This window comes from Lytechinus pictus, chromosome 18, assembly GCF_037042905.1.
Source record: "Lytechinus pictus isolate F3 Inbred chromosome 18, Lp3.0, whole genome shotgun sequence".
Classification (NCBI taxonomy): domain Eukaryota; kingdom Metazoa; phylum Echinodermata; class Echinoidea; order Temnopleuroida; family Toxopneustidae; genus Lytechinus; species Lytechinus pictus.
This window is the reverse complement of record NC_087262.1, coordinates 12,284,052-12,309,593: the sequence shown is the minus strand read 5'-3', so window position 1 is coordinate 12,309,593 and position 25,542 is coordinate 12,284,052. Positions and strand designations below refer to the sequence as shown.

Here is a 25,542-nt window from a genome sequence, read left to right as displayed (position 1 = left end):
GTATATGCTTTATAAGTCCACCAATATCATCTTCTTCATGGAAAACTAAGTAATACATGGGCAGAATTCCACATTTATTGATAAATTCCAGTTGAGGGTAAAGGTCAAAAGAGACTGTCTATGTATTGATGTCAGAGATTGACGCCACAGAATTGCATGGGTTGTGATATGCAGCTGGCACATCTCTGACAACTCCATTTACACATATTCCTATATCCTCTGAGGGAGGGCGCTATGTAATTTTGACATCACATGCATAAGGTGTCTGAATATATGAATATCTTTGTGCCACACAGACCTGGTGGTATCACGGTGTAGTGGTACACTCTTGCCTTTTAATCAAAGAGTTGTGGGTTTAAATCCTAAATCAGATGTTACATTTTCTTCGGCAAGAAATGCATACAAATTGGCTCCACTCGACCCAGGTAAGTTGAACAATCACCCAGTATGATTTGTGACCTACCACCCCAAAACCACCATTAAGTTGCCAGGTAAGGTTCTCTGTAAATAGCCAAAAGAGTAATTTAGTCAGTTGAATAAAAGAAAAGATACAAGAGTTTCTTGGACACTACTTTTTCGGACTGCTTGGAAGTTTCACTGAGATTACACAGTATGCACATCTCATGCTTGAGTGAACCCCAAACTTCAAACCTTGTTTTCTCCTTATTCTTTAAGCTCTTGTTGAATTTCCTCTGCATTTAATCAAGTACTTGTAATGGCTATTGTTGGTCAATTTTAACATATTATATATTATTTTAAAGCTTAGGAAATGAAATTTCAAGCTCAATAAAAATCTCAATGTTCATTTTGGTCGACTTATTGATGGTTTGGGGGTGGCAGATCACATTTATTTCTTTGATAGCACCTATACGTTTGAAGGAATGCATTCCTGCCAGGTACCCATTTACCTGGGTTGAGGGCAGCACAATATTGATCCATTTCTTGCTGAAGGAAACAACGTCATGGGCTCGAATTTGAACCCACGACCCTCTGTTTCAAAGTCAAGGGACTACTCCACTGGGCCACAATGCCCCATAATAATTTCGATAATTTTCTATACAGAGGATTCATCATTTAATTGTATAGCTTCAACAGTTTTTTGTTTTCATTAGAGTGTACCTTGAATAGGATTTCCCCATTGAAACGTGTATTAAATGAACCGCTCTATGAACACCATCTGCTCATAAGGATTTTTTTTTTGTTATTTCCCTTCAGTGGACTCTATATACAAGTTACACAGTATTATTATTAGTAGTACTATTATTAAAATAAACTGGTTGTATATCCTTGGATGTAGATTTGTCTAAAATTGTCAAATTTCCTCTAAACTTGCAAATTGTGATGCTGATTTCAAAGATATAGTCAATGAAGTCACATAACAATCATTCATTTTTATACCTCACTGCACATTTATTATTTTGAATTACCACCAAACCTTCCATTTTTTTTCTCACTATATCCATTTTTATTCAGGCAACTAATATATCTCCAGTTACATAAATATCACACTGAGAATATATATATATGTTTTTGTGTGTGTGCGTGCATATATTCAATAGTTTTTTTTAGTACTACTTCAATAGTGTTTAGGTTTTGGCTATATCTTGACATGCAAATCCTCAACTGAGCAGTACTGTTGCATAACTGCAGCGATTGTACTGATTCATGGTTATTTGATTATAACAAAGATGAAAAGTATAGTACAGGTATAAACTGATTTCATAAATTTTATGTCCAATCACTAAATAACTTTCGTCAGATTGGTATAAGACAGCACCTTACTATCTGGCATCTTATTGGAGTTTATCTTTTACCTTGTCCCACGAAGAGCTGACTGTTGAAGTGTCTATTTTAATAGATATCACCTGAAATCATAATTCAAAGCAAAATCCATCATTAAAAAAAAAAAGGGGTGAAAATTTTTAAATCAGTACTGTCAGACATCTACTATAAATCAGAGTGCTTTTATCGAATCACTTTGGAGGTGTGGTAGCTCAGTCGGCAGAGCAGGGGTTTCGGAATCAGGGGACTGAGGTTCCATTCCCACTTGCGCTAGTACCAGGTCCCTTGAAGAAGCCCTTAAGCCGTAGGTCCTCTGGTTGCTTGCTAACAAGCATTCACGCTTTCCTCACAATCAGGTAAAAGAAAATCACCACCGCGTCTTCAAATTCATAAAAGAAAATGACCGTCATTAAACCCATATAATGTTACAATGCCATGCGTATGAATTTGTGCATGAGGTTTAGAATTTGAATAAATTTCTTTTTGTGCATTATCTTTATTATTACTTTAATATACAGGCAGTCATTTTTTTAACTAAAACATATTACATTATGAATAATAAATAGGCAAACAAAGGGAGAAAACTTGAAACTGACATAAAGTGCCTTTATACACATTTCAGATTTGTTTCAGCCAGTTAATGATAAAAAAATCTAACAGATATAAATCCATTGTTTATGTGAAGAGTATTTACCTAACACCAAACACAATGAAAAATGTGTAAGGTAGGAACCTGTAATAAGAATACTGCACAACGAATACATACTGGTATGATAAGAAGATTCCTGTGTATTCTTGAATCAACATCACTGGCAGAGTTATAGAAAAGCCACACAACTTTCTGCAGAGTTATTTTATCTAATATTGTAACATATTAGGATAATATGCACCATGCACAAGGTGGTTCATAAAATTAAATCACATCACTGCATCAGAGATGCAATTTCCTCCTTTCACAGCTACATGTAAATTCTAAAATAAATATCATATCTATTTGTTCTATGAGCAAGTCAGCTTTGGTCTAAGACTAATTCCCGTTCGATAGACACCGACACAGAGAGAAGAGAGAGGAGACAATCGAAACATGACCTTTGACCTTGACAAAGATTTCCTCATGAAAGTAAAGGAGCAAATATGAGCACTTTATGACTTGTGATTTTCTTCCACTGAAGAAGGGTTCCAATCCTTGCTGAGGACTTTGAAGTCGAACAGAAATAAATCTTTCTCTGGGGAATCTGCTCTTTGGAATAAACATTCTTCATCAGCTTCCTCTTCCTTTTCAAAGAATTCCTTTATCATTATCCATTATTTCATGCAACAAATCCTAGAGGGGGGTATTACAAAAAAACAAAAACAAATGATGGCTTGTGATATGACACAGTCTTCAGTATTTTTGCTATCAGGCAACAGCTTTTGAAGGTTTCCGACAGGATTAAATCAAATTCAGCACAAGCACTTTGGTCCTGTTTTATACTTCAAACACTGCCACAGTCATAATAACATCAAACACTTTGAAAAAGGTTCACGATCAGGAGCTGTTGTGTAAGCACCTTTCAATACAATCAACAATGTGAATCAGTTAGCGCCTTCACCAATATGGTGTTATATCTGGTGTAAATAAAACAATCATTTGATCACATATCCAAGCAATATGCATGGCCATTCACAGACAGTCTACACTAGCACCAAAAGGCTAGTGTCAGACAAAATGTGTAGTGCTGGTACTTATAACCCACTGCAGTGTACTTCAACTGAGCACCACCTTGTGAAAGGTGTTAAATACATGTACCTCATGCTGTCTCCTGTGCTGACCACAGCATGTAAACAGATCCAACATTTGGTGTTAGTGTCAGCATAAATGAAATGAAATAAATAAGCACTGATTCTATGCTTTTACACCCTGTAAAACTGTATGGCATTCAATTCTTTCCTCAAACTTGTAGCCCTATGGCAACAATTACCCATCAGAGTTAGCTTGTTATACCTGAGTGTTAATGCTGACACCTTCACTCAAGATGATACTACCTAATGCAATTCAAACACAGTATTTTACTTGACCGGTCAATCAATTATCAATAAAACAAACTTCAAGTGCTTTGTCAGTGTTGACACTACACCTTCACTGTATAACCAGTGTATTTTAAATCAAGAAATGGAGTGAATGGAGCAGAAGAAAAACAGAAAAATGCCCAGAGAAAGAGAGATTAGTGTGAAGACAGTATGACCTTCAGCAGGGGGCCACATGGACTCCAAAATCTACAAGGGTATCTTTAGAAAGAAAAGATTATTTTTCATAATGAATGACTTTGTCCTCATAACACATGACGGTACAAATCAGTATTGAGTAAAGGGGGATGAAGGTCAAGTGGAACAGATAATAAATCATGAAACAATTATTGTAAGGATTTTTATTCCTTTATCCTTCTTCGCAGCCCATCACCTCACCAAGATCGATTTGCTCCCATAGCATTGGTCCAAATCCCCTATAACCTCCTCCGCTCCATGCTCCTCCGACCTCGTCATCGTCGTCTTCTCTCTCTTTCTCTGACATCTGGCGTCACTTCTTTCTGGGCGGGGCACCCTGCGACTTCCCCGTTGACAGCGAGGTTTCCGATTCGTCGATGTCCTTCTCCTCCGCTGAGCCCTTGATGCTCTCCTTCTCCTCCATCTGTTGAGTGCTTATGGTAGCCAAGTGTTGCCAGTTGTTGCGGTTTGACTGACACATGTCAAGGAGTGGTTTCATCTTGTCGTTGACTTTCGTCAAGGACTGCACATCGAAAGGTAAGGTGGAAAAATTAAAAAATGGTGATGGGGATTCACTTGGTCTGTAAGTGGTTTGTATTCGTTGCATAAAAGGCTGGTTGCTTTCCCCAAATACAGACTTGATGTGACTGAGACACACAATCAGCATGTCATTACACAAACGTTTGTAAAGTTGCGTGTTCCTATAAAGCAACAGCAATAGGAAACCGTTCCATGACATTTGCTACGGTGGCAATCTCTCCGAAAATCTGCACGTTTCAAAACTAAACAAACCCTTAACCCTATCTTTACATTATTCTGAACCAAAAACTCTATAGCAATCCAACTCTAACCCTATGCCCTCTGAGATATCAAGACCAGAGCAAATGTTGTGTTATCTAAGAAACATCCACCTTCTTCAATTCTACAGCATCTCTATAATCGAATGCTTTGATATTTAAACAAGAAAACTCATTTATAATGATATCAAATACAAAATTCCAATTGAATTCAACATTTTTGCTACAACAACTTAAGATTTAAAGATACATGTACTTACCTCATAGCATGGTAGACATATTGCATCAACAAAACCCACTTGCATTTTGGGTAAAAGATCCCTCTTCTCCCGATTCATCATGTCCTAGATAGGAAAGGGATGAGAGAAAGAACAAACAAAAATATACAGACAATTCATTAGAACTCCAATCTCAGTGAAAATTCCAAGCAATCTGCAAAAAATTGGGTCAGAGAAACTTTTGTATCTTGTTTTTCTATTCAACTTTACAACTTGAAATTTTGACAGTATGAAGAATTACTTTTGGGTTCGAGTCCCAACTATGCTAAAAGACTTCTTACTAAAAAAATTTATTACAATGTTGTTTGCCAGCATGCCTCACTGCGGCAGCTGTATACAGTGCAGCAAAACACTCCGTCGATCAGAAAGAACGCGAGTTAGAGAGTCAAAACCATTGTACATTGAAACCAATACACTTTCTGTAAAAGAGAAAGGTGTTCACCTGGTGTTCTGTACCTGTCGAACCAAAGTTTTAGAATACTGCAAGAATCTTCAGAATTAAAAGAAGCAGTGTACATGTAGCTCATAGAAGAAGATGAAGGAGCATGATATAGCGGTTTGTGACTCTTGCCTTATATTCTAGCATCCTTCAGCAAGGTGTTAATCCACACTTCGCAACTCTCCAGCAAGGTTCTTAACGGGTACCCAGTAGGAAGCAAAATCCAAAAGTATGCTTAGCAATTGACTCTGAAAATCATTTTTGGAATGCTAATGACAGGCTTTAAGAGCTTTTAAAAAGTGAAATATTAAGAAGACTTACATCGGGAACTTTATTGAGCTGCTGTCGCTCTAGGTCTCCCTGCTCGAAGAACTCGCCAAAGACCAGCTTGGCGATCTCCTTCTGGACATCCCACGGCTTGGAGATGGCCGAGATGTCGCAGGCGGTCATCAGCATCCCTCTCAGTAGCTCCCGTTGGTCATCCTCGTTCCATTCGCACTTCTGCTCCTCGACAATATGGAAGAACTCACCTCGAGATCTGACGAAAAATATCGAATATGAAAAATCCAACGTTTTGTTAATGAATACAAGTATCAATCTCCAAAAAAGGAATATATCTAAATCTTCAGGAGTGAAAGAAATAGGATTACAAATGTTGCTATTATGAAAAAAGGGTGATCAAATGTCATGAATGAATGGGTGTGTGTGAGTATGTAATGAGGTATGATTATTAACCTCTGGGCTGACGTTAAACATCTCCATCTGAAAGACATGACCAGGGCTCGAACCTCTGCACCAGTTTGGAACTTCCCCCCATGTGGTATTGACTACAAGCGTATGGCATATTGCAAAGTTATTAATTTAATAAGAGCCAAATACATGTATATGTAAATAAAGAATATCATTGTTCTAATAGAGCCCTAAAAAGCCAAAGAGATCTAGACCAATGAGAACCATGCTCTTTAATGACAAATACTAAAATTTGATTCAGGTTAGGTGAACGTTTGAAATCATTTCCCGGTAGAACCTTACTTATGGTAAATTCCTTTGTTCCAGTAACAATCCATACATTTAACCACCATACCTAACATAATACTACATGTACCTCCGCCAACCCCCCATTATCTTAATTTCATTTATCTTTGTTTATTGATTTGTATAATGTTTATGCATGTAATTCTTTGAAACCATGTAACTTTTTTGTGTGTATAAGACATTAATAGTTAATATTATCATTATTATTTGTTTGCCTTCCACTGTGCCTGGGAGGCGAAAAGCAAACTGAATCAGTATGACCCACAGGTCTCTCCTCCCGATATAACTGATTAGAAGGGATGCAGGTGAACCAGTACAACAAAGTTGCAATAGTTAATATCCCATCCGAGGGACAGATTGTTTTGTGCAAACAAATTGAATTTCCATATGTACTACTGCCTCATGAACAATAAAAATATCAGAATCTGAATCTTCTTTCTGTCTGAACCTACTTGAAGTAAACAGCTAGGTCCGTAGCTAAGATGGCGTGCTCTAGTAGTCTGATGGCATTGGTATACTCTTCTGGATTGAGGTTCATGAAGATCTCATTGCCCTGTCGAAGAAATCAGACACAAGAAAACAGACGATTGAACTTGCACAGAAAATGGTGATACTTATGGCAGCAATGAACCAATAGCCTAAATAGCGCCACCTCAAGTCCTTAATCAATCAAATCCAGCAATCAAATTACATCAGGAGGGCTAAAGATATTCGTTCGACCCAACTCATTCGAAGTTTTTCAATTTGATAATGCTGATTGGCAAAAGTGTACGAATATGATTCAAAATCTAACACTGATTCTAGAAATGGTAACTACTGAACTTCCTTTGCCCAAATTGGGAAGATACATCGATGATTTGGAACTATTTTTTGACTGGCAGAAGAATTGGGGCTATTTTACTGTTTCAGTTGATGAATTTGATCCCATCATAGTTATCTTCATAAATGGCGATTTATTTTTAAAATGAGCTGGCTACGATACCCTTCTCTGGTCAGATATGGAATGTCAGATATACATTTATATCCTATCCAAAGGTAGTAAACATTCGACCCTCTAATTTCACATTTATTTTTTATGAATTTTTCTTAAGTGCCATTTTTACACACAAGTCTATGGGGAATGTTTTACGTGTGTGACACCTGAGCTGTGTAGTCTTGTAATATAGACCCACTTGAATGATGACACATTAATTCACCACTCAATACATAAATACCACACAAATTATACCAAACAAGTACTTTCCTCTCAAAAACATGTTAGTTTCTCTGTATGAATAAAATTATAGGCTTTCTTCTTTGTATTATTGATGGTTCTCTCAAAATGTATATAATTTAGACAACTTATAACACAGAGTCAATGAGAGACCACACAAAAGTGTTGGTCAGTTTGCTTTCCCTTTAAGCTTAGCAGTACTTTATGACTACTTCATCTTTTTTCCTGCTGTAATGGTGAAGAACTGTTATAATTATCATTTCTAGTCAATTTTCAAATGTTTTGAGAATATGAAATGTTCTGATGAATGAAGTACAGGAGAGGTGGAGTTGATAATGAAATAGGAGTATGAAGTGCAAAGTAAAATTAGATACCTTGCTGTTTAAGATCATGATACACTGATCAAAATGATGGTGTTCCATGGTGGAAGTCGAGTACAGCTGCGCAAGAGGAGATTCAATCCTATGGTAGCACCAAAGAGAAAAGAAATAACAAAGCATTTTAAATTCATCAATTACATACTTTATCTTATAGTTACTTTATTCAATTTCTCCAGAGACATTCACTAAGTTTGTGGTTCTCAAATAATATTTTAGAAAATATGTAAGAAATTAAACAAGATGGGTGATTAATTGGAAAGCCAAATTTTAGATAATAACCCAAGTTTTTTACACATGCTTTAAAAAGTTTGACCGCATTTTAAATGATTTCATTTAATTTACATATTTTGCAGAAAAATATTTGTTTTCATTACAGAGATACTCACATGACCTGGAAGTTATTGTTGGTGCCCCTGTGGTCGAGGTCATGTGACAAACAAGCTACCATCAGGCACATGACCTCTATGTCCGTCAAGACGTTCTTCATGCCACCACTCTATTAGACCAGAGAGAAGAAAAGGTAGACAGAAATAATGAACATCATATTCTTATTCTTTTAATATTCATTTTTCATTTCCTTCTTCCTTCTTCATTTTTATTTAAAGATTTTCTCTAATTCTCTTAGTCTATTGTTTATCAGTTGTTCTGCTTTTTCCTCCCTCTCCTCTTCTCCTACTTTTCTTTTTCTTCTTCTGTTTTTCTATTCTGCCTCCTTCATTTTACTTCTTTCTTTTTTATTATTCATTCTTCTCCTATCCCTCCATCTCCTTCTCCAATTTCTTTTTCACCTCAAATAAAGTACACCTATCAACTGAGGTCTTTGACAAATCTTTCTGAATGACCCCTAGGGGATGGAGAAAGTGCAGACATTGTGTGAAGGCAATAATCTAATGGCTGGGGTGATAACATATATGTAAAGCGAGTAGAGACTTAGTTCTGATCTATCAAGCGTTGTATAAAGCAGGACATTAACACTTAAGGTCCCATTTTTTTTCTTTTTCTTCTCATCATTTTCCTCCCTGCTTTTGTCCTTGTTTAAATTTTATCTATTTACTCTCTCAAATGATTTTTTTATTTACAATTACAAAATACCTTCAATGTAAAATCATACAGCATCGAAACAGGGTCAACTGTGACAATATCTGGCTAAGATTTAATTATCACCTTTGTTCCTTCACAAAGGAAATCCAGATGTCTCTAACATATAATTGTTCAATCGATTGCCAAATAACAAATGCCAATCATAAGCATTATTGTATGCATATTTTGTTCAAAACACTGACAAAAGATCAATCAGAGTGATTTTTGCAATTTATTTCAAACCCATTGCCTTCCAATCCTCCTCCTCCACCTTATTCTTACTTTTTTGCAAATTGCAATGGCCAATGATGATCCTTCTTACATGGGCATTCCATTCAAAATACTACCTAGGAACCAATCAGAATAGTTCTTCCATTTTACCTTGATGATGGCAAACATTGTCTGTGCTACCGTGAAAGCATGCCTCCAATTGTGGTACGTCACATTGCGGTAATTCTTACGCACACTCAGTAGCCATCTGCACATTGTCTGGATAAAGAAAGTTGAAAGAATGAAAATGGATCACAGTGATGAGATTTTTGATACATTATTTTGCTACATTTTTGAGAGGTGATAGTGTGGATAAATCATTCTTAATCTAAAGGTACATTTATGCACCACTGTTTTTACCCAAGAATCATGCTTTGAAACACGTTTAGAAACACAATTCTACATTAAGGCAAAAGTTCAAGTAAACGTATTTCAAATCACAAACATGAAACACTGAAAAGGGGCATTCGGAAAGACGCTTCTGAAGAATCATGTTCGAAAATGGTCGAATAAACATAATGTTGATTTGAATCATGATTCTATGACGTCATTGTGTCAGCCTACTTCCGCTTTCATGCCAAACTGCGCGCTGCCGGTCGCATTTTTCGCATTCGCTTCACACTACAGCCGTACACATGTATATGTATTAGTAATCAAAGCTGTTTATATTTTGCAATTCAAACCTAAAGAGAAGTTCACCTATATTTCTTGGGTCAAAATGTGCACTTACGATGCGCATTGGCTAGGCTTGAAGTGAGTGGGAAACAGCATTGGAATAAGGTTCGATTAAACCCTCATCCTGCACTTACCATGATTTATGTTGTGCTTTGAATCATGATTCATTCTTGAGGTCACATAAACGCAGCTCAAGAGTTAGTTTAGCCTGAAGGTTGGGTCAACTGTCAAATCTTTATTACCGCAACTAGGTGAAAATATGGCGTAATTATCATTCAATTTCAATTTTTACTTACAAAAACATCTAAATCCCACCTGTGTAATATCTACAGTAAATGTAGAATTTATGAAAATAATGTTATTTAGTTTCCGAAGAAATTTTTCCCACAGGAATATTACCTCATAATTTATCCTGAATTTGTTTAGTAGATCTAGATCAAGGAACATCCTCATGGCTGCTAGCAACGTCTCGTCTTCGGTCATACGAAGCTCGCTGAAGGAGAATTTTAGAAGACCTAGTTCGTTAGAAGTTGGCACTGGAAGTTTCTGTCAAAATAAAAGACAATGAAAAGGAAATTCAAAATACATCACTAAATAAGAATTCATATTTTCTTTCATGAAGACATAAAACAATATGGTACCAGTGTCATGTTTTGATTACAGCCCCAAGGGAATGGGTACTTAAAAGAAAACCACGAATCCCTGATAATTAAGAACATGACCTATAGGAAAGCTGTCCCTACCACTTGTCATAATTAACATACTCAGTTGCCAATCTGACATTAATTAATAATAGGGATCTCAATTTAAAACAGCCATAGTTTTCTTATTCCTTGTCCAATTTTTTTCAAACTTTCGCCATTCTCTTTTACTCATTTTTCTCCTCTCTCTTACAAAATTTAAGACCAAGGTTGGATTCCCCTTTACAGGAACTACTGCATATCGATACAAAAATAGAGGAGTCAAGAACATAACCTCTGCTGTACAGACGTACCTTTATTCTCTGTGCTTCTTCGGAAGGGGCTGTGGCGTGGTATGATAACGTCTGAGTAAAAATAGAAAGGAGAGGAATTAAAAAAAAATCTAATGGATCACTGTCTTACTAATTATATCACTCTAATAAAAAATCAATGGCAGTGATATTCTACTTCTTAAAACACTGTTTAATATATTTTACAATGCTATTTACAATGTACTATATGAACCTCACAGTAATTGTTTAAACAGTTTTATAAGCAAGTACGTAAAATCTTGAACAACAATGTTTGATTTGAGATAAATGATTCTCAATAAATCAAGCATAGTTGTTTAAACTATTAAACAACTACTGCAAGGTCCATATAGTAAACAGCATTGAATGAAATTTTACACAGCATTCTTACTGTGCAGTGGTTACGTGGTCGAGAGCCACCAAGGAAGGTTGTGGGTTTGAACACCAGTGGGGTCCTATTAAAGACTTTTGGGGGGAAAATGGGACCTGTCTTCTTGCCAGGTGCTCAATATACAATGGAGAAGGATAGTAACAACATATTATACAACTCCCAAGAATGTTCTGTAATCTGATTGGTCCAATTCGGATCACATGATATTCAGCGAACTGCACTATTGCATCCAAAGTGCACTATCCTGCACTCTGACGTCAGAGTGCAGGATAGTGCGAGTTCTGGAATTATCTAGAATTTAGATAAATATAGCATTCGGGGCAACCCAGTAACATGGGTGAAGGGGGGAGGGATCGTATAAAACAAAAAATACACGCATTCTTGTGCACAGCGGACCTAACTAATGAACTCTGTGCTCGACTCGCCAAATGGATATACCGCACTCGGTCCTGCGGACCTCGGTGCGGTATATCCACTGGCTCTTCTTGCACATCATTCATTATTTGGCCCTGCATGCACTCGCTTACGTGCATTATTTGTATATTATATGGAGCATTGTGGACCTGTGGATTAGTGTACTGGGTCTTGGGTTTGAATCTCAGCCTTTGTGTAATTTCCAAGAAATTGATCCACAATGTGAGGCACTCAACTCTGGTGAGGTAAAAGGCTACCTGGCAGGAATTCATTCTCTGAAATGCCTTCGTGCTGTATAAGGCTGCAGGGTAAAAACCAGTGTAATCGTATCCAAGTCCTTTAGAAACTTTATCTTTCATAGGTCATGATTTGTCAGCAATGATCAGACTCAAATAATTCCCTCTCTAAAATATCTAGCAATTATATATTTTTCAAGAGAGAAACAATAATGCTCTTAACATAAATAAAAAAAAATGATGAAGAGATTCCAAGATATTCAGATGTCATATTGGTCTAAAACAATTCTAATTCCTTCTCTATTTTAATCCCATGATGAAGAGTGAAGTCAAAAGTCTATGTATAATTATGACATGCGAAGCGTCAACATTTATGTTATTATTCCTCCATCTCTCAAACTAGACAATATAATCTCCAACAAAGCTTTGAAATCTCTAAACAATACCAGACTTTAAGCTCCATCTGATGAGAGATGAAGTGCCTGGTTTTCCTAATTTGATTTGGTTATCCATTCTATTGCAAAATACAAGTCTCTCACACATGACTCTACCTGGAAATTTGATAAATGCTATCTATCTATTTCATTTGATTCCTAATTGGGGGAAGATATTGAGTTGTTTGCTTGCGTGCTTGCTGACTAGTTTTATGCTTCGGGATGGAGAAAAAAACAAACTTTTCTTACTGGTAAAGAAAGTTCATAGCCATGGTAGCTAACCCACATAAAAAAGCTCCCTGTAATTGGTGATCTTTTCATTTTAGGATTGATTGCGTGATTGATTGATTGATTCATTCATCCATCTTTTGAGTTTATTTTTCTCTCTCTAATTGTATTCCATATATCACTGCTACACAGTAAAATTGCTTTTTAAAATTTTTTATGCAAGCTGTTTACTAATTATAAACCTTGCAGTAGATGTTTTACAATTTAAACAACCATGCTTAATTCATTGAGAATTATATATTAAAAATTACACTTTGTTGTTTAAGATTTCAACACTTATTTAAACTGTATTACTTCTAGGTTCATATAGTAAAAATGTCTCCTAAATGAACAAATGTTACGGGTTTAATAAACTAAATAAAATTTAAGTTGAATGTGTCCGTACTATTCTAATCATTTCTAATTTTGGTTTGAATGAGTGCACGCATTTCACGGCTTGTCTGTTTCACATTATTGCGTGCCAATTAAAGTGGGTGGGATAATTGAACAATGCTGGTAATTACATTTGACGCCTACAAGCATTTGATTCAACCAGACAGAATTATGAATGATTAGTCTATGAGCCAGACCAAAGAATGCACTAAGTAGAAAATGATGGATTGATTGACAGACTGGCTTAGGTGAGCACGATATGGGAAGTTGACATGAACACGGAAAACTTTCCACTTAAAGGGCACTGGAATCTTGATAATGATATACAACATTCATTACATAGTGCATTATGTTTCTAAGTGTTGTATACTATTATCATTATTATTTGTTTGGTGTCATCTGTGCCTGGGAGGCGAAAAGCAAAATGAATCACTGTGACCCGCAGGTCTCTCCTCCCGATATAACTGATTGGGGGGGAGTGCAGGTGGACCACTACACCGGGGTTTCCCCCTACTCTTATACGAATAGTGCAGTGGGTTCTTAACGTGCAAAGGTGGTGACTCTCCTCCACGAGGGGCCTCCATTTAACATCCTATCGGAGGGATGGAGTGTTTTCCATTGTAACATAGCCTGCATCTATGAAACATGGGAGTACATTGGTATAAGTGTAAGTTATGAAACATTACCCTGGCTTTAACATGGCTACTATGATCAGGTGTTTGAGCATATAAGGAATTCCTTCTGGGTTCTCAGTTACAACACCTGGGTGGAGTGTGGCAAATGTGAAAAAAAATGCCTTGTTAACGGACGGGAGTGCTGCAGTGGGATTTGAACATCGGACCTTGTGGTTCAAAGTCCAGAGACTTATCCACTGAGTCACAACACCTTTAATTTTTTTAATTCCTGTATTTTTGTCAAACATTGATTCAAATAAATTGTTTGCAGTTCGAGATTGGGGGGGGGGGGGGGGGGGTTACAAAAAGTCCAGTCTGACTAAATGTCATGCTTTTGTTCTGATGACCAATGAAACTTAGTGTGTGTGATCAAAATGATTAATATGCAGCACAGAGCATCCCATGTGCATCATTAGACCAATGCAGTGATGTTTTATTAACCATGAGAACTGGGAATTCAAGAGTGACTTTTAATCATCCATCAATCTTTGTGAATTACTCCCAAGAAATATAAAGGTTTTGAAAAAAGAGTTATCTTTAATGTGAATGTACAGGAATCTTGACTACTGAATGCTTGACATTTCGATTCGTAGGTACATTCATCATGTATAATGAAAGGGTTTCATTATTTATCATTATTTCAAAAATCTGCTTCAAAAATATATTATGTCATGTTCAAGGCAACAAGACCTTTTAAATAAGTTCCAAACAATGTTACAGATTAATCCTCTAAAACTTCTCCTTGTGAATGAGATAATTTGCAAACATACCTCTTGAAATAATTAATGTTTGAAATAATTAATGTTTGAAATAAGTAGATCTTTAAGAGATTTTACAAAATATGTTGCAGATTCATCCTAAAAAAATGTATGTTTTCAATGAGATAACTTGCAAACAGATTGGCTGATTGACCGATGTTTGAAATTATAACATCTCTTTTTTTTCACAGATTTTCCAAAATATTTTACAGAAACATCCCCTGAAAAGTCTGTTATGAATGAGATAATTTGCACACATCTCCCTTGATTGGTTTGCTGACGGACGGACAGACGCGAAGGAGGATCGACACGCATACCAAGAGATTAGTCTGATGATATAATGGATTAGTTCCATGGACTGATGAGAATATAATAGACAGAGGAAAATGATCAGGGTCCTGGTGGGTGTTTCATAAAACTGTAAGAGTAACTTAAAGAACTGGTAAACGGTATACATCATAATGTTCATTGCTGATGACTTATCGCATAAGAAAGGATCACCAGTCGTTCTTAAAGTCGCTCCAAGTTAAGAGCGACTTTAAGAATGACTGGTAATGGTATACATCAAAATGTTCATTGGCAATGGCTTAACGCATAAGAAAGGATCACCAGTCGTTCTTAAAGTCGCTCTAAGTCAAGAGCGACTTTAAGAATGACTGGTAAATGGTATACATCAAAATGTTCATTGGCAATGGCTTAACGCATAAGAAAGGATCACCAGTCGTTCTTAAAGTCGCTCTAAGTCAAGAGCGACTTTAAGAATGACTGGTAATGGTATACATCAAAATGTTCATTGGCAATGGCTTAATGCATAAGAAAGGATTACCAGTCGTTCTTAAAGTCGCTCTAAGTTAAGCGTGACTTTAAGAATGACTGGTAATGGTATACATCAAAATGTTCATTGGCCATGGCTAACGCGTCAGAAAGGATCTCCAGTTGTCTCAAAGTCGCTCTTAACTTACGAACAGCTTTATGAAATGGCCCTAGACTTACAAAGAGTACAAAAAAATCCATCAATGTCATTAATTTTCCTAATAGAAATTTGCAGAATTTCATGTTAACAAAGAGGAGCACACCAAATTATCTGGTGGGTGTTTCATAAAGCTGTTCGTAAGATACGAATGACTTTACGCACGACTGGTGATCCTTTCTCGTGCTATGTGATATCCCTATGTAATTGATTGATGACCTAAGACCATGTTGCAGTCGTGCGTAACTTTACGAACAGCTTTATGAAACACCCACCTAGAAATTTTTTTGAACCAACATGGATATCAGACGTTGGCATTGCTGGCTTTCAATAGTTGTGATTGATCAGATCAAACATAACTCTTTGTACGACAGGGCCCAGGTGATTGACAAGAAGGGATGACAGTCAAAGATGACGTATAAATAAATGGATTGGTCATAGAGAAGCAGGGGATGAATGATTGACAATCAGTTAGGGTTGGAGTAAGAACAAAATGAAATCAGATAGGTGAGAGAATTTTAGGAAGTTTTCATAAGCTAGCTGCCCTCACAAAACTGCAGAAGAGCCTCTGCAGTCAAGTGATTCATATTGCTTCGTGTTATTTTGTCAGATGTCATTTTTTCTGTATAGTTAGTTATATGTACAGTATGATAGTGTAAACCATAAATTGACCTTGATTGATTTTGTATAGCAAAAATCATACTTTCATGATTCCACTGCATTTTTCATAAACTTTGTGTATATTTATATTAGGATGTGGAAATTTCTGTGCTTGTTTAGTCCTAAAATTCCCCAAATAACATAAATGTGAAATACTCAGCAAACCATGTGTGCTATAGAAAATCTTAATAAAGAGGCAGTAAAAAGAAGAGAAAAAACCCCACATATTCACAATAAAATCCCTGAAATATCATTATGAATATGTCTAGAATTTTAGATTACATAGTGAGAACGGTCATGGAAAAGATAACAGTGGAGCCTTTCACAACACAGTTTGGCAGTGAATCTCAACCACAAATGTTATAAGCTACTTATATCCTTGCATCTGACTGGCAGAGAGCAAAATGTCAGTGAAGATTACTGGAAAGAGGCTTTGTGATATGCTCCTGTTGGTGAATCAAAGAAAAATTGTTTATATTTATCTATCTTTTTTCATGAATAAATAAATACATAAGATGGATTGTGTAGATCTGTTCTTACCTCTAGTGCTACCCGTTGCTTAGCAACCGCTCGACACACCTTCTCATACATCTTGGTATTGTGTATACCCATTCCACAGAATATTGCAAATGCCTGCATGAAAATGACAGATAAAATAATACTAATAACAATTATATTATTCCGCTTTTATATAGCGCTCAATAGATTGGAACAACGTCTCTAAGCGCCGTAGAGATTAAAGATAATTGGGCACAAAGAGGGAGAAAGAGAGAGATGGGAATTTTCGTTTGACATAACACACTGTGGCCCGTATTCTGAACTCAAGTATAAATTAAACCCTTGTTTAAAGTTGTAGTTTAACTATGGAGAGCCAATTGGTTTACAAATCTCTATTAGTACATGTTCAATTTATTAACTCCTATGACACTCAAATGATTTATAACTGTCTCAGAATGATAAGTGAAATATTTTCTTCATTATGAAAGCAAAGGGGGAAAAATATTGAATATAAGAAATATACAATATAAGCATAAATTATTTGGCTCCCCATAAGTTTAGCACAGAGTTAAACCATGGTCTAAGTTAAACCTGACTTCAGAATACAGGCCTATAAGTTTCATGTTGTAATAACAAAAGGAATTGCTTGTAACTGAGCCCATAGTGGAAAGCGATAACTAATCAATATCTTTCCCTCCAACAACCAGCTTGAATATTCTCTCACACTAAAAATATATTCTCAATATCCCCATTTGTATCATGTCCGTTGTTTTTCATTAAGTTTTTTTTTTTTTTGGCAGGTTTTAAGTACCAATACATCATAAACCTATCGATATAAATATTGTATCTTGGGTATTTTCACGTTATATCTATACTCACAATATTTTCCTCTGTCTTTGAATGCCTCCCTCAATATGTTTTGTTTCATTAGCAAACTCTGAAGTGAAGTTATACTATTCTAAATTTCAAACCCCACTTTCCATTTCAGTACGCCTCTTTTACCTCAAACATGTCCTCATCATTCTTGTTGAAGGCTGACCCGTCTATCTTATTGACCAGTAGACTGACCCCTTGGATGGCCCCGTTGGCGTTCTTGATGGGCATACAGAGCATTTCATGGGTGCGGAAACCCGTCTCGGAGTCAACCTAGGAATAAGAAAAGGCAGTGATTGATAAGCTGAAAAATTAGAGATATTTTTTTAATAACTCTGTTTCTCTCCCCCCTCCCACCCCACCCCCATGCTATCCCTCTTTTCCTATCACCTCCAATGTCATGAAATGTATCTTGCAAGTAGACTTAGGCAGCGCGGGACACTGGCACCGGTCCGACGGTCCCAGACCGGTAAAAATTGCTTTTTCAGAAATAGCAAAATTTACTGGTTCAACATGACCAGTAAAAAATATATCTGAGACGGGTGATATGTTCTCCTCTTTAGTAAATTATATTTATGGCTCTAATGAATTATGCTGTGTGTGTGTGCATACTGTTTGTATGTTTTTTTTTTTTTTTTTTTTTTTTTTTGGGGGGGGGGGAGCAATAAAAGCAAGAAAAGACAGCAACATAAACTCAAGTCTTTTATGGTTTCCTTTATTTTTGGGACCAGTGAATTTTAAGTTTGGACCAGTAAAAAAGTGTAAATTTAACTTGGTATCTACTGGTCGGATATTAACAGATTGGACCGGTAGAAAAAGGCTTAGTGTGGAGCCCTGATTAGGTTTTGATACGATGCTGTAATTCATGAATTTGTAAATTGACCCCTTCAGCATGTGCCGCTGGTCAATATCTTTATGTGCATGCATGTATATCCCAATAAATAAAATGAGTGAATAAATAAATTATGAATAATACATTTCATTCATATCGCACCTTTTCATGAGATACTAAACGCATATAAGAAACTACAAAATTCTGAACATTATATGGAAACCATATAGAAAATTAATAAATAATAAATAACTTTGAAAGAAAAAATGTGATTATAATGCATGATGTTGTGTACACTTTTGGCAGGCAATCTCTAAGGATTACCATGAATAACGGCCCAACTACCAGGCATGTATGAGGAAGTGCTCAAATACGGTCTTTATTCTGAATTTTGGTTTAATTTAAACCCTCCTCTAAAGTTGTGGTTTAACTATGGATGGCCAACTGCAACAAAAATTTCTAAACAGAAGAGGTTCAATTTATCAGCTCATTTGACTTTCAAAACATTCATCAATGTCAAGAAATGATAACTGCAATTGTTTTCTGAATCAATAAAGCATGAAGAAAAGGCAAAATAAACATAAGAACAAACAATATAAACAAGCTCTTGATATTTTTGGCATCCCATAGTTTTAGCAGAGTTAGACCACGGTCACAGTTAAACTAGACTTCAAAATACGGGCCCGTAACACAAAGCTTAGCAATGATCATAGTCCATTTTTCTATGATTTACTGCATTAATTACAATGCACAATCAATCGTGAAAATCAAGCGTATGATCAATCACAAACCTTTGTGTTATGGGCACATGGTCTATATAATGTTTTGTGATAATTTTCTTATGAGAGAGATATCACTAGGATTCTTACCTTAGGGTCAAACCGGGGATCCTTATATGCATCTGAAATGTTGAGGGTCTGCAAGAAAAAAAAATAAGGACACTTTTAATCATCATAAGAGAAGAATACACGTGACCAGCCACCCCCAAAACCAACGATAAGTCACCAGGGGACCGTTTCATGAAAGTTGTCAGCACTGACAAGATGTCTTTCTCTGACTGTTACCACAGTAACAGTCAGAGGCCAGTGCCTCTCAGCCAATCAAATGCAAGGATTTCACTGAAATAGTCAGCACTGACAATTTAGTCAGTGCTGACAAATTTCATGAAACATCCTCCAGGGAAGGTTCTCTGTAGATAGCCAAAATAGTAATTTGGTCTTTACAAAGCAAAAATTTAAAATAAGCTCATCTGAAAAAGTAATTCTTCTTCTTTTATTTATACTGTTAAATATTTGAAGTTGTCACGGTGAATGAAAGACAAGATACAAGAGTTTTTTTTTTTGCATCATTTTTATGGACTCTTGGGAAGTCTAATTGAGATTGCGCAGAGTGCACATCCCATGCTTGAATGAGCCCAATGTTCGAACCTTGTTTTCTCCTTATTTTATGAAACTCTCGCTGAATTCCATCTGCATTGAATAAAGTGCTTGTTTGTGTGGGTTATTGTTGATCAATTTTGACAAGCTACATATCATTTTAAACTTTAGGATGTGCTTTATCAAGCTCAATACAAATCTTGTAATTCAGATCATAAACATATATATTAATCTCACTCAATGAGACAACCTTTGTGCTCTCCAAACTGACAATCCCTGTTATTATTGGAGGTAAGATGTCAGGTTTTAACACACATGTACATTCATTAGTCAGTAATCTACCCAAACATCAACGAGAGGGCTGCAAAGGCACAAGATTCCAAGAAGTACAATTAAAGAATACCAATAGAAGGGATCTTCTAAATGAATGCCTAATTACTCGTATGTTTGTTTTTCATTAAATTTGCTGCAACTGGGAAAGGGGGAGGTGAAATGGAGATGATTTCATTGGGAGCCATGAAAAGTTCAATAATGGGAGATATATTACGAGGTATGGGTATCTGACGATACCATGGTTTAGTGGGCATGCCATCAGCCGTGGATCTTGCGATTCAAATTTAAATCTTGGCATGGCACTCATGTGTCTCACAAGGCATGAATCTATTTTGGCTTCTCTCCACCCAGGTGTAGAAGAGTACCAGGTGGAAAGATAACATTAACATTCATTCTTCTCATTCTTTTTCTTTTCCCTCTCCTCCTCTTCCCCCTCCTTCTCCTCTTCTTCCTCCTCCTTCTCCTTCTTCTCTTCTTCGTCTTCTTTTCTTCTTCTTCTTTTTCTTCTTCCTCTTTCTCTTCTTCTTCCTCTTCTTCTTCTTCCTCCTCTTCCTCTTCTTTTCCTTCTTCTCCTCCTTCTCCTTCTCCTCCTCTACCCTCTCCCCTTACTCTTTCTTCCACCTCTCAACTCTCTCTTTCTACTAACCCTAAAAATATTAAAAACTAAGCTTTTTACTTTCACTAAAAAAGTGAATTGAATAACATTCGTTGAGAGAGAACTGAAAGAAAAAACAACCTACCTCCCCTGTCGTAGCAACGTACCCTGTAATACCAATATGGATCGGAAACCTGCATCCATTCCTGAAAGGAAAAAAAAAAAAGAATTGTTCAGTTCAGTGCTTATTTAATCCTATAGTTCATAGATTAACATGTACATTTACACTCTAAAACAAAATGAAATTCTGACAATAAACAATAGAAGTAACAAAAATACATAATCAATTTTTTTTTTCAAAGAAATGTTCGAAATTTCTCCACAAATCATATAAACAAACACAAAATGCATGTACTACATAATATACAATACAATCATCATTATTTGGGTAATATCACAAATATTGACAATAGAAATGGAATTTGGTTGCTGTATTTATACACTTATTTTATCAATTTCAAAGTTTGACAGTATGAAGAAGAATTACTCTTTCAGATGAGCTAATTTTCTAATCTTTGCTTTTTCAAAGACCAAATTTATATTTTGGCTATTAGCAGAGAACCTTCCCTGGTGACCTATGGTTGGATTTGGGGTGACTGGTCACATATCTTAAAGGACAAGTCCACCCCAACAAAAAGTTGATTTGAATAAAAAGAGAAAAATCCAACAAGCATAACACTTAAAATTTCATCAAAATCGGATGTAAAATAAGAAAGTTATGACATTTTAAAGTTTCACTTAATTTCACAAAACAGTTATATGCACATCCTGGCTGGTATGCAAATGAGGAGACTATGACGTCATCCACTCACTATTTCTTTTGTATTTTGATACAACGATTAATTCCTCCCTGAACATGTGGAATTACGTTGTTTAATACTATATGGTTCAGTCAAGTTGGTCCTTATTGTCAAATCTATAAAAAATGAAATATTGTATAATTCAAACAATAAAAACAAAAGAAATATTGAGTGATGGACATCATCGACTGACTCACCTAGTTGTGTACATGTATATCACTGTTTTGTGAAAAATAAGCGAAACTTTAATATGTCATAACTTTCTTATTTTACATCCGATTTTGATGAAATTTTCAGCACTATGCTAGTTTGATTTTTCTCTATTTATTCAAGTCAGCATTTTCCTGGGGTGGACTTGACCTTTAAAGATCAAAGCTCCGTATATTTTCTTTACAGTCCCTCGGCATCAATTCTTCCTCATTCTTTTGAAAATGGCATGCTCGTTTGTAGAATAATCCATCATTAGAAACCCAAAGTTCACACGGGGTGTGAATATCTAAGCTGGTAATGTATTACTTATCTCTCTCTGTCTCCGTCTTTCTCTTCCTCTCGCTAATAGAAAGAGGAAGGCCTATACCATCCATCAAAAATATTTAGGGCAAGCAATAAATGCAAATAATTTCATGTTCTATTTTGTTCTCACACTGTCTGCCCACGTATTCTTTCCCTTCTAATTTCCCTTATATTCAAGAAAGGTTAGGATCTTTTGTACATTAATCCATCATTAGGTTCTATAATGTCACAAAGGGAGTGAATGTGCGCTCGACGATACCATTCTCTCTTCTTTTGCGTCGCTTTTCTTCGATGTATCAAGTTTCTTTGTCTTGCGATGGAAAAATGTCTTTCATATCCTACTCTATCACAAGACATTGTTATCTTTCCAAGAGGTGTACGCATTAATGATGCTGCTCGGCCACTCATCATTTATCTTTCTGTCTCTGACAGTCTATCTCTGTCTCTCTGTTTCTGTCTATCTCTCTTTCTTTGATCTACCATTGTCTGTACATGCATTAATGATGCTGCTCGTCAACTCATCATTTATTTTTCTGTCTCTGTCTCTCCACTCTTTCTTTGATCTATCATCTTTATAAGACTTGAATGTATTGAGAAGGCTTAGAAACTCTTTTTTTTATTTACCTATGCTGCCTGTTTCTCACTCCCTCTCTTTTCGTCTCTCAGACTCTCCACACTTTTTTTTTCTTTGATCACATATGAGATGTGAATGTAAGCTGCTTAGCACCTCCTAACATTTTTCTTTTTTTCCTCTCTACCTCATCCAATCTCTCTCACTTGTCTCTTTGTCCCTTCCTCTTTCTCTCCGACTATCTCCACCCTTATTTGCTTTCTTTGATCACACATCCCCATTATTCACTGTCCCCTATTATTAATCCAATCTCTGATTGTCTCTCATCTTTCTCTTAAATGCTCTCTCCACCTTTTCTTCTTTCTCTGATCGTAAATCTTCATAAGATATGAATGTATTGATGAGACTGCATAGCAACTCACATTTTCTTTTCATCTCTTCCCCCATTAGTTATCCAATATCTCTCACTTGTCTCTTTGTCCCTTCCTCTTTCTCTCCGACTATCTCCAACCTTTCTTCTTTCTTTGATCACTAATCCCCATTATTCACTTTCCCCCAATATTAATCCAATCTCTGATTGTCTTGCTCCCTCTCTTTCTCTCAGACGCTCTCTCCAACTTTTCTTCTTTCTTTCTTTCTCTGATCATATATCTTCATAAGATATGAATGTATTGATGAGACTGCATTGCAACTCTACATATTTACTTTCATTTGTCTATCTCTCCATCCTTTTTTTCTTTGATCTTATATACCATGTATCTTTATAAGATAAGCATGCATTGATGAGAATACACAGCAAACCCTAACGCTTACTTTCCCTCTTTCCATCCATATGACTTTAGTATGTCTGTTCTCTCTCTTTTCTCTTGTCTCTACCTTTCTCTCTCCCCCTCTTTTTTATTTGATCATTTATTCATATTCTATGACAGTAATGATAAGACTACTTAAAGGTCAAGTCCACCCCAGAAAAATATTGATTGGAATAAGTAGAGAGAAAAAAAAAAAGTATAATGCTGAAAATTTCATCAAAATCGGATGTAAAATAAGAAAGTTATGACATTTTAAAATTTGCTTATTTTTCACAAAACAGTGATATGCACAACTCAAATGAGACAGTCGATGATGTCCCTCACTCCCTATTTCTTTTGTTTTTATATTGTTTGAATTATACAATATTTAATTTTTTTTATAGATTTGACAATAAGGACCAACTTGACTGAATCATGTAATTAAACAATGCTCTTCCACGTGTTCAGGGAGGAATTAATCGTTGTTTCACTTGACAATGAGAAAATAGAACACTCCATATTTCATGTAATAAAATACAAAAGAAATAATGTGTGGATGACGTCATCAGTCTCCTCATTTGCTTACCCACCTGAATGCGCATATAACTGTTATGTGAAATTAAGCAAAACTTTAAAATGTCATAACTTTCTTATTTTACATCCGATTTTGATGAAATTTTCAGTGTTATGCTTGTTGGATTTTTCTCTTTTTATTCAAATCAACTTTATGTTGGGGTGGACTTGTCCTTTAACAACTCCTTAAGCTTTCTTTGTCTGATGTTGAAACTTTGCTATTTATCTCTCATTCTTCCCCTCGTTTTTTTTCCTCTTATCTTTAAAAAAAAACAATCATTTCTTTTCCAATTTCAGTATGTTTCTGACACCCTCAATGAACCAGGTGCATATTACATCATAACAAGAAATGGAAACTTTATACATATCTCTTGTCGCACGTGTGAACAGACATACAGTCATGTGACTTCTTTGGCTCTCTCTCCCCCCTATGTCTCTCTCTCTTCTCTTTTCAATTCTGGATGCACATTAAGAAAGCAATCCTTTTCTTTACCCGAAATCTTCTCGGCAATTAGTAGCTTCCCGACAGACAAACCATTTCCTTCTTTCTTGCCCCTCTCTTTTTGTAATCAGAGCCAAGCTACAGCCTTTTTGAGCACGGTCATTTCATTAATCAATTCCATCCAAACACTGACCTTTACGATACTGCCAAATCACTGCACAAAACCTCATCTAATCTTAGCCTTCCTCAAGCCAAAATAAAATCCACGTTTTTATTCGCCATCTTTTGTTGTTGTTGATTTCTGATTTTTTAAAATCATTTTTATTATTATAGTGTGCCATTGAAAAGCCAACTAGATAATCAGCGCCTCATAAATGCTATATGTTATTATCATTATTGGTATTATCATCATTATCACCATTATTATCATCATTATTATTATTATTATCATTATTATTATGTAAATAATATTGTTATACAAAAATCATGTAATTGTATATTTGACTGTCATAATTTGCTACATTACATTTGTCATATTAATCATCTACAATATGTGTATGCAGATATATGAAATATATTGCATAATAATTATCTTCAAATTTTCTTTTCAAATTAAAGAACCCTGAAGAAGGGGGGTAGGGAATTACAAGCAACAACAGGATCAACAACAATTATGATAATAATAATTATAGTTACATTTTATATAGCACTTAATAACATTTGTTTCTAAGAGCTCTACATTGCAATTATTATTACACCGGTCATCGGATCCTGACATGCCCACACAATATATGCACTTTCTCCACTCTCTGGGGAGCATTCCAGCAAGAGTTTCAAGACTCGATTGCTAGGCATACTACATAGGCTTTCGCATCCTACCGGGTACCTATTTAGCACCTGGGTGGAG

The 25,542-nt window shown here is 35.9% G+C and overlaps 1 protein-coding gene across 1 annotated transcript in view; it reads right to left on the bottom strand.

Annotated features, from left to right (window-relative positions):
- The window catches only part of LOC129281508 (cGMP-specific 3',5'-cyclic phosphodiesterase-like), a 29,700-nt gene continuing 4,158 nt past the window's right edge, over positions 1 to 25,542 (bottom strand). Inside the window, exons 2-14 of the mRNA XM_064112891.1 lie at positions 21,034 to 21,094; positions 19,454 to 19,501; positions 17,882 to 18,025; positions 16,922 to 17,014; positions 11,188 to 11,238; positions 10,593 to 10,739; positions 9,630 to 9,737; positions 8,555 to 8,664; positions 8,163 to 8,250; positions 7,028 to 7,128; positions 5,862 to 6,078; positions 5,084 to 5,167; positions 1 to 4,549 (exon numbers count right to left, since the gene is read on the bottom strand). Coding sequence (XP_063968961.1) covers positions 4,340 to 4,549; positions 5,084 to 5,167; positions 5,862 to 6,078; positions 7,028 to 7,128; positions 8,163 to 8,250; positions 8,555 to 8,664; positions 9,630 to 9,737; positions 10,593 to 10,739; positions 11,188 to 11,238; positions 16,922 to 17,014; positions 17,882 to 17,992 — 1,320 coding nt within the window. The 5' untranslated portion in view covers positions 17,993 to 18,025; positions 19,454 to 19,501; positions 21,034 to 21,094 and the 3' untranslated portion in view covers positions 1 to 4,339. The remainder of the gene's footprint in view (positions 4,550 to 5,083; positions 5,168 to 5,861; positions 6,079 to 7,027; positions 7,129 to 8,162; positions 8,251 to 8,554; positions 8,665 to 9,629; positions 9,738 to 10,592; positions 10,740 to 11,187; positions 11,239 to 16,921; positions 17,015 to 17,881; positions 18,026 to 19,453; positions 19,502 to 21,033; positions 21,095 to 25,542) is intronic.